The 13,893-nt window shown below is 43.9% G+C and overlaps 1 protein-coding gene and 1 long non-coding RNA gene across 2 annotated transcripts in view; one reads left to right on the forward strand and one right to left on the reverse strand.

The window, feature by feature from the left end:
* The window catches only part of LOC138741888 (uncharacterized), a 60,111-nt gene that overhangs the window by 12,946 nt on the left and 33,272 nt on the right, over positions 1 to 13,893 (forward strand). The window lies entirely within an intron of this gene.
* Positions 417 to 6,802, reverse strand: LOC138741351 (CCN family member 2-like). The gene is made up of 5 exons (XM_069895277.1): positions 6,605 to 6,802; positions 5,528 to 5,750; positions 4,001 to 4,252; positions 3,393 to 3,604; positions 417 to 2,144 (listed from the first exon to the last, which is right to left on the reverse strand). Exons 1-5 carry the CDS (start codon positions 6,662 to 6,664, stop codon positions 1,845 to 1,847), a joined length of 1,047 nt encoding a protein of 348 aa, XP_069751378.1. The 5' UTR covers positions 6,665 to 6,802; the 3' UTR covers positions 417 to 1,844.

Raw genomic sequence — 13,893 nt, forward strand, 5'->3', positions numbered from 1 at the left:
ATTTGGTAAAAGTGAAAAATGGCAATCAGATATCCAATAGCAGTCAGTCTGCACAAAGGTCACCCTGTCAGGAAGGGTGAGACTGGTTCGAGGCAGTGCCGCAGACAAGGATGACTAAGCAAGCACATCAAGATTGTCAGAGATCCGGTCTGCCAAGTCTGTAGTTTTCCCCCTTATGAAAAAAGTGCAACAGGTTTGCTTAAGGTCTCTAAAGATAAACATCCACTCAAATTCATTTAGAAGAGGATTGAAACCCATATTCATGCATTACCACATAAACAAATCCATATTATCCAGGTTTATATTGTTTGGCAGAAGGCTTAAGACATAAAAATGTGATGCCAGTACACTATGTCATCCCAATACCTCCTCTATCCATGAAATTCATTACACTTTGCAAGGAAAAAAATAAAGCGTTTGTAGAAAAATATAATTTTATTCCAAAAATGCAGCAAATATTTACTTCTTTTCCAAATGTACTGAAACCATTTCTATAACAACCAGTCTACAATTCAAAAACACCAATATAAATTACAGTACAAAACTGTACACATTTACATTAATCACATGGCAATCTCAAAATAATGCTTGCTTACAAGTTGAGTTTCAATTTCATTCAAGCAAAACTGATTTTATACGGATACAACTTGGTCACAAGTTTCAAAACTAAAACATTAAATCAGGATCTCTCAGCAATGGTTCCAATAGGTTCAATATCACCTATTCTTGATGATATCTTTAGGGACCTAAAATTAGTGATCTTTGACATGACAAGAATGCACTAGCTTAGTGGTTTTCAAACTTTTTCTTTCCACTCACATACAATTTTAAATATCTCTATGCCATCAGAGCTCTATGATTAACAAGGGATTACTTAAGGTGGTGAGAGGGGAAAAAAGTTGAGAACCACTGCTCAGACCCAAATGTTACGGAAATATTTTGCTTGAGAAAAGCTGTCATTGGCCCATTTCCTTTGGAGTTATGAAACCGTGCACATAACAAGTCAATTAGGTATAATTAAAACAGTGGTCTTCAAATTTTTTCTTTCCCCTCACGTACCACCTTAAGCAATCCCTTACACGGAGCACCTATGGCATAGGAATTACTTATGAGTGGAAAGAAAAAGTTTGAAAACCACTGGACTAGCTGGACAGGGAGAGTAACTCTCAAACTTCATTCACAGGTCAGCCAAATCCTACAATCAATTTCCCATTATGTTCCCAACAAATGCAAGGCTCTGTAAAACTGCACTGTGGTCTTTCACAATTGATTGACGTCAGAGCTGTTCATTCATTACTGGGACACAAACCTGGACTGAACTGTGATAAAATTTAAATACAGGTGGTTACAATTTAGACCAATTTAAACATTGTGAATTTCAAATTTCTTATCTCAACTATTGATGAAAAAATTTGCCTTTGAGCAAGGCTGCATTTTGAAATATTTTAATCAAGGATAATGCTCACAACATATTTTTAAAACAAGACAACCTCTATTCTTGGAATTTGGCGAGAAAAAAGCATTCTAATAACTGCAAGCGTTATTTACCACGTAATATTTACAAGGGCTCATTGCGAAAAATTAGAGGCCAGAATTTTAATTTAGACAAACAGCATGGTAACAGACCATTTCAGCCAATGAGCCCACACCACCCAATTACATCCAACTGACCTACAACCCATGGTACATTTTGAAGGGTGGGAGGAAACCAGAGCCTCAGGGAAAACCGACACAGGCACAGTGAGAACATACAAACTCCTTGCAGACACCGCGGGATTCGAACCTGGCTCGCAGGTGACATAAGAGTGTTGCACTAACTGCCAGGGTCACCATGCTGCCCATTCTTATGCAGCATAATCGCCAATCATTCTCCTGTAATAGGTTGACAAAAAAATGTCATTGTCTGAAGGGCAGTCATAGTGACAGGAACAGGTCTTGATGAACATCATCCTCTTTTTGATGAGGCCTCCCTCTGGACACTTGAACTCCACATGCAGGGTGGTAGTGGAATGAGGGGTACAACACCTGCTGTCAGTGCAGACTCCGCAGAACTTCGGACGATAGGATCTCGTGCTGGTACAGCCAGAAAATTCAAACTTCATCGACTTGAATGGTTTCTGAGTACGGACACACTTTTTGCCTTTCTGTGGAGAGAGAAGAAAAGCTGTTAAGTGATTGATCAGGAAACATTATATCTCATCAACTACGTAGAAATTCAACAGAAAAAAAAAATTAGACTGTAAAGATTTCTATGATTCCTGTGTATGTAACAAAAAAAGTATAATCTTTTGTCCACCTCTACTGCTGTGACATTACTGCAGCACAAACTCAAACTAATGAACTGTCAGCCCACACACAGTTATTAGCCCTTTTAATTTGAATTAAAAGCTTAAGTTCCAGTCAACGAACTCGGATAAAAATCTTGACAGTGCAGCACTGGAGGAATATTGAACTGCCTAAAGAGAGTCTTTCAAAGGAAGAGGTCCATCATTTGGTAATGAAATTCCCAATACGAAGCAACATTTCTAACTGAGGTTATCTGGTCACTGGGGGGGGGGGGGTGTGGACTTCATAGGGTGATACCATCGGGGGGGGGGGCGGGTGGGGGTTGTTGTGACTCTAAAATGCCTATCTAAAAAATTTTTGTGCAGTCCCAGCAGAAATTTATTTTTGTTATAATCCCTTCTAATCACAGAGCACCTATGGCAGAGAGAATACCTAAAATGGTATGTGAGTGGAAAGAAAAAGGTTGAGAACCACTCTTCTAATTCAAAGTAGAAAGATTTTGCAAAACAATTTTGTTGTCTAGTATTCATATAATCCAAGAAATATCACATTCAGTTAAATACGGGAATTAGTACAAAAAACATTACTAAGGATTCGGTATAGTCTGGTACGGGAGTAGGCCTATGGGGGTTTGGGGGGGGTGGAGGGGTGACATCTTGAGTTACCGCACTGGGTGACACCAACACTAGTGATGCCACTGTACACAACTTTGCTCCCATCTTTCCAAATTTTCATTGAAGACAAAGTGTTTGAGGATGTCCCTAAAGGTGTTTTGGACATAACCATATTTACAGAGCGGAAACAGGTCATGTCGGCCTTTCGAGTCCGCACCGGTTCACTTGAACAACTCCACTAGCTCAATCCTCTCGCTCTCCGCCAATATCCCTCCAACCCCCTCACCTCCATGTACACATCCAACCTTCTCTTAAATGACAGAAGGGACCCAGCTGCATGTTTTACAAATATATTCTATGGTGTTTTCTTCTGTGTAAGAGCAGAAGCAGTTATCAGTTTGAAGAAGAGTGGCAAGTGCTGAGAATCTTCCTATATCATAGAAGGAAGTGAGAGACGGTTTCAGTGGAATCAAGTTCTCCCGTGTGGTATACCTTAATGTTCCTCTCAAAATGGATGTTGCAAGGACGGATCATGCATAGTCTGCTCTGCTTCTCCAGGCGACATTTTTTGTTGTCGTTGGTCACCCTGGTGGAAATGCCCATCCCACACGTCTTTGAGCAAGCACTCCAGTCAGTGGTTTGGACAATACAGTTGTCACGGACTTGACTTGAATCAGGTCCAAAGATAGCTTCTTGTCTGTAAACTGAAGATTTGGAGAGCATTAAATAGGCAACAAATGCCACTACATTGAATACTAGGAATACATCGACTGTCTAAAGCAGTGGTTCTCAACTTTTTTCCCCCACTTGCATGCCTAAGTAATCCCTTACTAACCACATACTGTGTGCTACGTGGTTAGTAAGGGATTCCTTAAGGCAGCATGTGAGTAGAAAAAAAGGTTGAGAACCATTGGTCCAAGGAAACAAGATTGGTTACTGACATTGTATTTTTAAACAAGGTTCTAATAAATGGAGTGCTATCCAATGCTGTCAAAAGTACTCAATGTACATGGAACTATTCCTACACATGGATGTCATTCAGGAACTGTACACAGCCATGAGACTGGTTTGTGAATGACAATGAAAGGGTCAACCCTTACCTGCCATGGCAGCATTGAATGCCGAGTGATCATGGGGTTTGTCGCAAACCCACTCTTCACAGCATTTTGCGGGGATCTTGATCCGTCTGGGGGCTGGACAATCCGGGCTGGGCAGGCGCACGTCGTCGGTGCAGAAAGGAACACAGCCAATCGCTCCATCCATGCAGACACACTGGTACTTGCAGCTCGGTTGGAAGGTCTCCCCGCTCCTGTAGATCACCCCTCCAAGGTCACAGGTTGCACCTTCCCTGGCTGAGAGATCAAAGGGCAGGCTTCAGAAACAGGAGCGCTCAAAGCATCAACTTTAAGCATTTTTACACAGCCACTGAGAAGCAGAAACATTTCGGCTCCGCTGGCAGTGTAAAAGTGTTCGGACAGAATTCATTTGCTAAATTACATCCCGTAATTTTTTACCACCCTTACACATTTTTAATGGAGCGGCTGCAGTGTAAATTGACTGCAGGTACTCCAGAAGAAACTGACTACTGAATACGAGTTAACCTTCCGACAAACTCCAGAACACAGGAAGGCAGTGTAAAAGTGCTGTGTGAACGACCACTCTGGAGGTAAGTATGTAGATTTCTGTGTTTTTCACTCTCTTTGCTGCTGGTATGAAATCTGCGCAGAAATAAGCAGGCCAGCTCTTTCAGTCTACACTTAAACAAAAATCACTTCTTACCATATCTAATTAACACCTTTTGTTGCTCTGGATTTTCCCTCCCCCCCCCCCCCCCCCCCCCCCCCCCATACCGCTATACCTTGAAGAAGGGTTCAGGCCCAAAATGTAGGTAATATATGGACGCTGCGAGACCTGCTGAGTTTCTCCAGCATTTCTGTGTGTTTTTTTACTACAATCACAGCGAATGCAGACTGATGCATTAGACTTCTAAATCCTGCCCCTGGCGAAATGCTCATCTCTTCTCCCAGAGATTCTGTGGAACCTGCTCATTTCTGTTCCCACCGGATTAGAATCATCGACTTGAGGAAAGGCGAGAGTCCTGAATGCTCCACTGCCCTTTGGACCCCTATTTCCCGGGACTGGTTTTATACCCAACCACCAGCTGGTTCGTACTATAGTTTACCCAGTCAGGTATATATTATAAAAGGTTAAAAATGGCCGGAACCCAAAGAGTTAAACAGAGACCCTCTCCACAAGCTTCCAATGGGTTGATGGAACCCATCCCCGCCCGGCTCGGTTTACCCAGTCCACCAGCGTGGAGGCTCTGTGCACATGTAACGTGGTCTCCATCCAACTTCCCGCACGGTCCAGGACTACTGGGCTAAAACCCTCTCACGGAGATCCCTCCGTGTGCAAACGTACCCGAGACAGGACGAGACGTCCCCCAGCACTTCAAAGAAAAACAAGCCCAATAATGAGCGGATTCTCGTCACGGTTGCATGGATCTCTGCGGGCATTCGGTGTCCGCAGAAGTTCTGACATTTGCCACAGCAACCAGACCAGTGCGACCAAGGAACTGGAAGCTCCGTGGTTTAAGGACTAAGGTGGTGGGGGGGGGGGTGCCTTACCCAAACAGATGCCGTTCTGCTGGTTGCTGTGCGTGGGCAGGTCGCAGTACAGACCCCTGTGCTGGTCGCAAGGCTGCTGAGAGTTGCATTCATCGCCGAGCTGCCGAGCACACACCTTGCAACAGCCGCAGCCGTCAGTCAGTGCGCTCACTCCGGCCGGGCAGCGCACCGGCTCCGGCGGACATCGGCAGGGGTACACGCACTCCTCAGCCCCGGCGCTGGCCTGAATCGGGATGCAAAAGACTGGTCAATTAAACTTTGAACACGGGAAAGCAGCGCTCCCCTCCCGCTGGCTGCTAAATCAACCAGGGATCCCAATCCCAACGAACACCAAGCATAGGTTGGAAATGGACACACTTGCGCCTATAAAACCTTAGTGTAAACACACGACAGAACTGGAGAAACTCAGCAGGTCCCGCAGCGTCCGTGGATTTGCTACAATTATGGCGTCTCCATAGAAAACCTTTTTCCAATTAAAAAAAAATCACAATGTTGGAGAACCTCAGCGCACGTTACATAGAGAAATAACCGAAGTTTTGGGCTTGAACCCTTCATCAAGGTATGGGGGAAAAAAAGGTATTCAGGCGCCTGCCAACATTTCGCTCACACCTTGATGCCCGAAACGCTATATAAAGTGCGCTGTTTGACCTGCGGAGTTTCTCCAACAGAGTTTTTGCTTCAACCACGGCATCTGCAGACTTTTGCTTTAAATAAAAACTCATTCCCCCCCCTCCCCTCTCCACGGAGGATGCGAGACCTGCTGAGTTTCTCCAGCACCTTCGTGTAATTCCAACGATCTCCTTCCACTACATACAAACCCTTTTGCCAATGTCATTCCTGGCTACTAAAACATTCTTGTTTTGCCATGGTTAATATCAGATAGTCGTGGACTGCAAATTTGGACGTTATTTGTAGGATTTGATGGAAGCCACCCGCCCCCCGCCCGGCTCGGTTTACCCAGTCCACCAGCATGGAGGCTCGGTGCACATGTAACGTGGTCTCCGTCCAACTTCCCGCACGGTCCAGGACTACTGGGCTAAAACCCTCTCACGGAGATCCCTCCGTGTGCAAACGTACCCGAGACAGGACGAGAACGGCCACCAGCGCCGAGCACCACGCATCCACTCCACTCCGCATTTTAAGCGAGCGCCTGCTCTGCTCGTTCAAGTCCAATGTGAGCGCAACTCTCAGACGACCGAGAGCCGAGCTCGGCTGAGAGCGCTGGGGTTTAAGTTAGCGCAGGGAGGGCGGGTCACCGCAGAATGACATTCCTGAGCGGTCAGATGTGTACAGATTCCTCCTGGATGCTTTCAATTCCTGATTCCCAAAGTGGTTTCAGAGCCGAACCAAGAATGATTGCTCGAAATGGTTTAGTTTAATGAAAATATGTGATCCCACTTCAAAAGAATGTTGAACATTAAAAAAATTCAAACTAAGCTTTCAAAGCCAATGGTTCTTGGATCAAGGTATGTGATGAGATTGAACCAATAGGTTCCTCAGGTTACCTTGCGATAAAATTCAAGATTATTTTATTGATATGCAATGTGATATTACGTGAAATTTCCTTTCTTCTTCCATAAGACAGACAAAGATTCGTTATCAGCAGAAATTGCCTGCCCCCTCCCCCCTTTCAGTCAGAGAAAGATGCAAAAGAGTGTCCCTCACAGATTCAGAAGTCTCTGCAGCCGCACACAGCCTTCAGTCCAAACCATGGGCAGCCAGTGGTGGAGCAACCATTAGGCTGAAGTTTGGGGGGCCTGGAGGGTAAAGGGAGCATGAGGCCCGAGGCCTACTCAGTAAAGGATAGCCTAGCTTCAGCTTATCATTTCACACTTACTGCATGGGTGAAGCCGGTGACTGTGGGCCAGAATCGCGGTCTCGCCGTTGCTGGGGTGGTTTCTGGGAGCTGGTGGCAGTGGAGGCATGTGCGACCCTCTACCTTCCTACCAAGCTATTAGATTTTTAATGACCAATTCGGTCAGAGAGATGATAAAAATCTATAGTTTGGTGGGAAGGCGGAGGATTGGGGGGTGACGGATGGGGTTGAGTCCTGCCCATAATCTCAAATTTGCTGGATACATCATAACAAGGAAGAGTTTCAGAGCCCCCCCATGACAAGCGCAACACAACCCAGGCTGGCGCTCTGATTTAAGGTCATTGGCGTCAGAATCACTGTTAAAGATTTTATTTACTTCAGGAGTCACTGTGATCCACACCGCACTGCCTGGAAAAAAATGGGGTTCTTGGGGAATATTTCAAAGCGAATAGGCTGAGTTTAAGTGTTCCCAAGGACAGGGTGGGGGGAGTGAGGTGGGGGGGGGGGGGTGGAGAAAGAGACCAGAGGAGGGGAGAACCTATCTTTGTTCCCTGAACTTCACCACTGTCTCAGCCAATGTTTTGCCATGAAGACAGAGGTAAAGTCATCGTCTTTCAATGCAAACTGAAGTCACCTTGCCATTTCCCGAGAGCCTCTCACTTCCCAGTGGGGTCCCAAGTTAACATGCTTCATAAAAATAACCTTGTTCTTGCAAGCCTCCCAACCAAACAGAAATATATCTGTGCATTTTCAGTGTGGTATTTATGATTTAATAAATCTGAATTGATCGACTGAATCTTTCAATCGTGTTGTCAAGGCACAAGCAAAAGTAGATCCTGGACAGAACATTCTCTTTTAATCAATGTAATTAGAAGAAAGCCAAGGCCGGGGAACCACGCTGAGATAGAAATATACATTTAATAATAGATTATATAAAAGTAAATCGCATCTTAGAAATTTACAGATGCCTGATTTTTACCCAGCTGTTTTTCATCTCCAGTTATTTCTCTGAACCTGAGCCAGAATACTCAGAGGATAAAATGCCAACATGGCCGAACCAGGCGGTTGACTGGTTGTCAGTGTCAGAGCCCGGTGATGAGGTCCCCGCCAGTGGCTGGTACCAAGGCACTGCACTATCGGTCCAATCCCTCCCCTCCTCAAATCTATCTTTTCATCACTGAGCACAGCGAACAGATGCTCACCCCGAGTATATACCTGGTGGATAAATTTAAATATGTGAGGGGAGGGTATCAACTGGAGGAGGGCAAGGTCAGTGGGGGGGGGGGGTGCTAAGCTCAGCCTAGGGGCCCGTGTGGTAGTTAATCTGCCAACTATCAGCAACCCGAGGTCTGAATCCAAACCTCTGACATGATCAGGAAGCCCTCAGCACCCTCTCGCATCCTGGTTCAAATACCTGGTACCCCATTGGCCAGTCTCTATCTAGTCTCCAGCAGTCTGCCGCCTGGTGTGAGTCCTTAGACTGGAGTTGCCAACAGCCCGCAGCCTTCATGTGTTCTTCGCCTCGCATCACCAATAGCCAACTGCCTGAAATATACTTTATCTTTCTTCTTTGGCTTGGCTTCGCGGATGAAGATTTATGGAGGGGGTAAATGTCCACGTCAGCTGCAGGCTCGTTTGTGGCTGACGAGTCCGATGCGGGACAGGCAGACACGGTTGCAGGGGAAAATTGGTGGGTTGGGGTTGGGTGTTGGGTTTTTCCTCCTTTGTTTTTTGTCAGTGAGGTGGACAAAAATAAAGGTACATAACCAACGTTTCAGGTTTGAATCCTTCATTAAGGGTATCGGTAAGATTAAAGTACATAACCAATGTTTCAGGCTTTGCTATAATTTATATCTTTGCTTTATCAAGTACACGGTGCCTGCCTACATTTTGATTATCCCTTAATGAAGTGCTCCAGCCCAAAACATTGGTTATGTATCTTTATCTTTGGTCTATAAAGTAGACTGTTTGACCTGCTGAATTTCTCCAGCGTTGTGTTTTTCTTCATCCACAGTGTCTGCAGACTTTCGTGTTTTACTAAAGGAGTGAATTAAGATGGTTAAGTTTGCATTGAATCAGTGGCCTGGAAACAGCCAGATCTCAATTGGATAATGGAGGTGCGATACACAAAGGGCAGGCCACAGTACCCAGAATTGATTACACTTGGTGGGTTACATTAGTCAGGACCCATCATTCACATATCCTGACAGAACTCTGAAACAGGTCCTCTATTCCGAGCTCTGTAATGGGAAGGGATTGCCCTTCAAACAGAGGAAAAAAATTCAAAGGGGGATTGTTCTTCACTTATCACCCGCTCCACCCTGTACAACTCATTTTCCTCCACCTGCTCACCCTCCCCCCTCTTTTTTTCTCTCACTTTGTCTGGCATCTACCAATCAACTATTTCCATCTGTCATCCTTTACCCCTCCTTGGTTCACCAATGCCCTACTGGTCCGTGTCCAACCTCTCCTACTCTGTTGTCGTTATACTTGCTACCTCCCCTATGTACACTGGGTCTTGATGAAGGGTTCCAGCCCACAATGCTGCTCAACCCACTTGACTTTCTCTAGCAGATCCTGTTTTCTGGGAAAAAAAATTCAAGGATGTCTCATAGCTTTCTTGAAGAAATGCAGCATCCTCTCTGGAAATCACTGACTTATGGTTCCTCACAGTGGGGATACTTTTGAAAGCCGAATCCATGCATTGGGATCACACACAGAAGCCAAGTGGAAGCAGCACATGATCAATCGTATAAAAGGTATAAAATCTCAAAGCCACTTGACAGTCAGGGATCTATTAAATTTACTTATCTGCCTTTGAACTTGAACTTCAGCATTTTTTGTCCTGTAAAGCAGGAGAGAAGATAATTACAGGGAAGTCATGTTAGATTTGGGTTAGTTCATTGTTATACACCAGTCCACAGCAGCAGGGTTAGCGCAGTTACAGCGCCAGCGATCAGGACCAAGTAAGGAGTTTGTATATTCTCCCCATGTCTGCCTGGGTTTTCCCCAGGGCTCTGGTTTCCTCCCACCATTCGAAACTTATCGGGGTTGTAGGTCAATTGGGTGTAAATTGAGCAGCAAGGGCTCATGGGCTGAAATGGCCTGTTACCGTGCTGTATGTCTAAATTTAAAAATAATAAATTCAAAAGTATGAGGAGGCCACCTATAATAATAGTAGGAAATGACCATGTGGGAAAGCTTAAGCTTCTAAAACAAAAGAATAATTGAGTGAGCACAAGAGCTGTTGTAAACCAGCACCATTTAGTGTTCAGGCTTATTATTTTGGACAAAGCAAATTAAAGAGAGACAGACATTGTTCTGAAGAAATTTACTGCGATTCCTGTTTGTGTTCAGAGAGATGCCATTGTATTTCATAACTAGCATGTTCTAATTCAGGCTTTCCCAACCGGGGGTGCGAGATAATATTTCAGTTTTTTTAAAATAAATCCATTAGGCTGAAGTTTGGGGGGCCTGGAATTCAATTTGGATAATATGTTGGATGATGAAGAGCTGAAGGAAGATCTTCTTGAGCTGCGCACAAATCGTGTTCTTGAAATGCAGTTTGAAAGCAGAACTTTGGAACAATATTGGTGTTCGGCAATGGACAAGTTTCCAAGACTTTGTGAAAAAGCACTAACTATGCTCATCCCATTCGCGACGACATACTTATGCGAGACTGGATTTAGGGCCCTTTTGTCAATCAAGACAAAATCTAGAAATCGCTTGGGTGCACAGGCAGACACACGGACTGCTAACGAAGTGGCTCGTTTTGAAAAACTCCTAAGCAATAAACAGGAACAAAAGAGTCATTAAATTTAAATTGGCTTATGAACATTTGAACTTTAGTTCTTTAATTTTTTTAAAGAAATTTCATGCATGGATGAAAATTTAATTTTTTGTAGGGTTTATGCAAGATTTAATTTGTTGTAATATTTTTTCTTTTCTATATGTTTAATTTTTGTTTATATATTATTAAAAATTGATTATACAAATTTGTTTTGGTCACCTTCACCTTTATTCTTAAATAAATTATTACGCTAAGGGGTACGAGAACATATTAACATTTTTTAGGGGTGCGGGGCATAAAAAAGGTTGGGAACCACTGTTCTAATTGATGAAGCTATATTTCTATAGCCTGAAATATTACAATATTAAGAATAAGCCAAGGCAGTGGTGATGGAGTTGTGTCTTAGTTTGGCTGATTTACCACATTCTGAACATTCCACACAACTCCGTGGTTTGGAATATTTGGCCAGCAGTTGCTTCCTAACAAACACAAGCCAGATCAGTATTCCCTGGGCAAAGTAGTGTACATATTACACGGGAAATCTTAATATTTACAAATCAGACATTTTTGCAGAAACTCAATAATATTTATTCAAGTAACTTTTACAATGTAAAAAATAGGCCATATTTTCCTTTGAAGTTAAATAAGAAAATCTGCTGAATCTGGAGTAAAATGCAAAACACAAATAAGCTGGGGAAATTCAGCTGGTCATAGAGCATCCGTAGGAATGCTGAGACTGAAATGTTGGTGACCAATGACTTCCTATGGATGCTGCGTGACCTGCTGTGTTTCCTCAGTATGTTTGTGTATTCCAGATTTACATTTATGAATTGGTTTAAAGGGCACCATTAGAGGCTGCGTAGCAATTGTGTATGGAGAGCAAGCAACTTGGCTTAAATAGACGGTTCAATTGCTTCTTGATAAACAATTTAGACCTACAGCACGGTAACAGGCCCTTTTGGCCCATGAGCCCGTGCCCAGCCAAATACACCCAAATGACCTGCAACCCTCAGTAAGTTTTGAGCAGTGGGAGGAAACCGGAGCCCCGAGGAGACAGGGGGAGGAGAGATAGACTCCTTACAGACAGCACCGGTCCCTGTAATAGCATTGTTCTAACTGCTATGCCAACTGTCCCACCCTTGTTTCTTTTTCAAAATGAAATCTAGTTCCGGACACTAAAAGCACAATGTTAAAGAAACTCAGCAGGTCAAACAGTGTATATTTTAGAGCAGAGATAACCAATGTTTTGGGCTTGAGCTCTTCATCAAAGTATGAAAAATATAGGCAGGCGCTCAAACAAAATAGTTGGGGGTAGGGACATGGTCCCAAAGGCAGGAGGTATATATAGGTGGATAAGGGAGGGAGGGCACACCAGCAAGTTGGGGGAGGAGCAATGGCTCTGAGAATGGAGAGGAAAGTGGTTAATTCTGGTCTAATGGTCTCAGTATCATGGGTAAGGTCTCTCACAGTTCATCCACAACCAGTAGTTGATGTTGGAATTTTGGGCAGGTCTGAGAACAATCCTGATGATAGATCCATGGCTAGATACCTTTGTGCTACCAAATAAACTACAAATCTAAAATGCTCCTGTCTGTATCTCTGTTCTCATTTGTGGCCCACTAGAACAGTTATAGAATCCAGTCTTGCCCCAATTAACTTAAACCAAATTAAAACATCAGTCCACAAACAAAAAGCCTAAACATCATCTGGAATGCTGTCTTATCTCTCCGCGCAAACCCTTACCTTGTCGAGGAGATGAGAGGCAAAGCCAATACTTGAAGTAATATTATCTGATAAATTTCAAATTCAATATGGGGCGGAGATCCACCCATGATCAAGTCAAGTCATCTGATTGTACAAGTGCAACCTAACAAAACAGCTTTCCCCAATCCTCAGTGCAAAACACAGTGACACACAACCAGACATAACACACACAGAGACAAACAATACATATGCAAGAGAAGTATTCATATACAAAAATAAATAAATATTGCTTTGGAAATCTGAATCTCGGATGGATAGTGCAAACAGTTCCTTTGGTTGTTCAGCATTCTCACTGCCTAGTGGCACTGGATCTGATACTCCTGCATCTCTTTCCTGATGGGAGCAGCTGAAAAATGCTGTGTGCGGGTTGGAAGGGGCCCTCAGTGATTTTGCATATCCTCTTCAGACAAAGATCCCAGTAGATCATGTCAATGGAAGGGAGGGGGAGGAGGGAGGGGGTTAAAGGGAGGAGGGAGGGGGGAAGAGGGACACTCCAGTGATAGGAGGCCTCCAGAGCTGAGTGTGCTCTCTTAGTGCGGGAACACCATCTATGCAGGAAATGAGACCCAGAGCTGAGTGGCATTTGCAGAATCATCACTGGCCGTCTTTAGACATTGTGAATCAACAGAACCATAATGGTATAGACAGAGTGGGTCACTCTGTCCTTCCGGCCTTTTCTGCCATTCAATAATATTAGAACTCGTCTAATTATAGCCTCAACTTTTCATTTCTACTTCTAGTGGTACCTTTCACCCTCTTGTTTATGAAGAATCTATCTATCTCAGTATTAAACAAAATCAATGACTGTTTGCACTAACTTTGAGGAAGGAGGTTCTAATAATTCATATAGGAGAGAAAATTATAGTTCATCACTGTCTTAAATGGTGACCCCTTATTTTTAAACAGCCATCTACTTCCACCCATTCAAAACCCCTTGGGATTTTGTACATTTCAATTAAGACCCTCCCAGTCCTGCAAATCTAGATACACATGCAT

This window comes from Narcine bancroftii, chromosome 8 (genome assembly GCF_036971445.1).
Source record: "Narcine bancroftii isolate sNarBan1 chromosome 8, sNarBan1.hap1, whole genome shotgun sequence".
NCBI lineage: Eukaryota > Metazoa > Chordata > Chondrichthyes > Torpediniformes > Narcinidae > Narcine > Narcine bancroftii.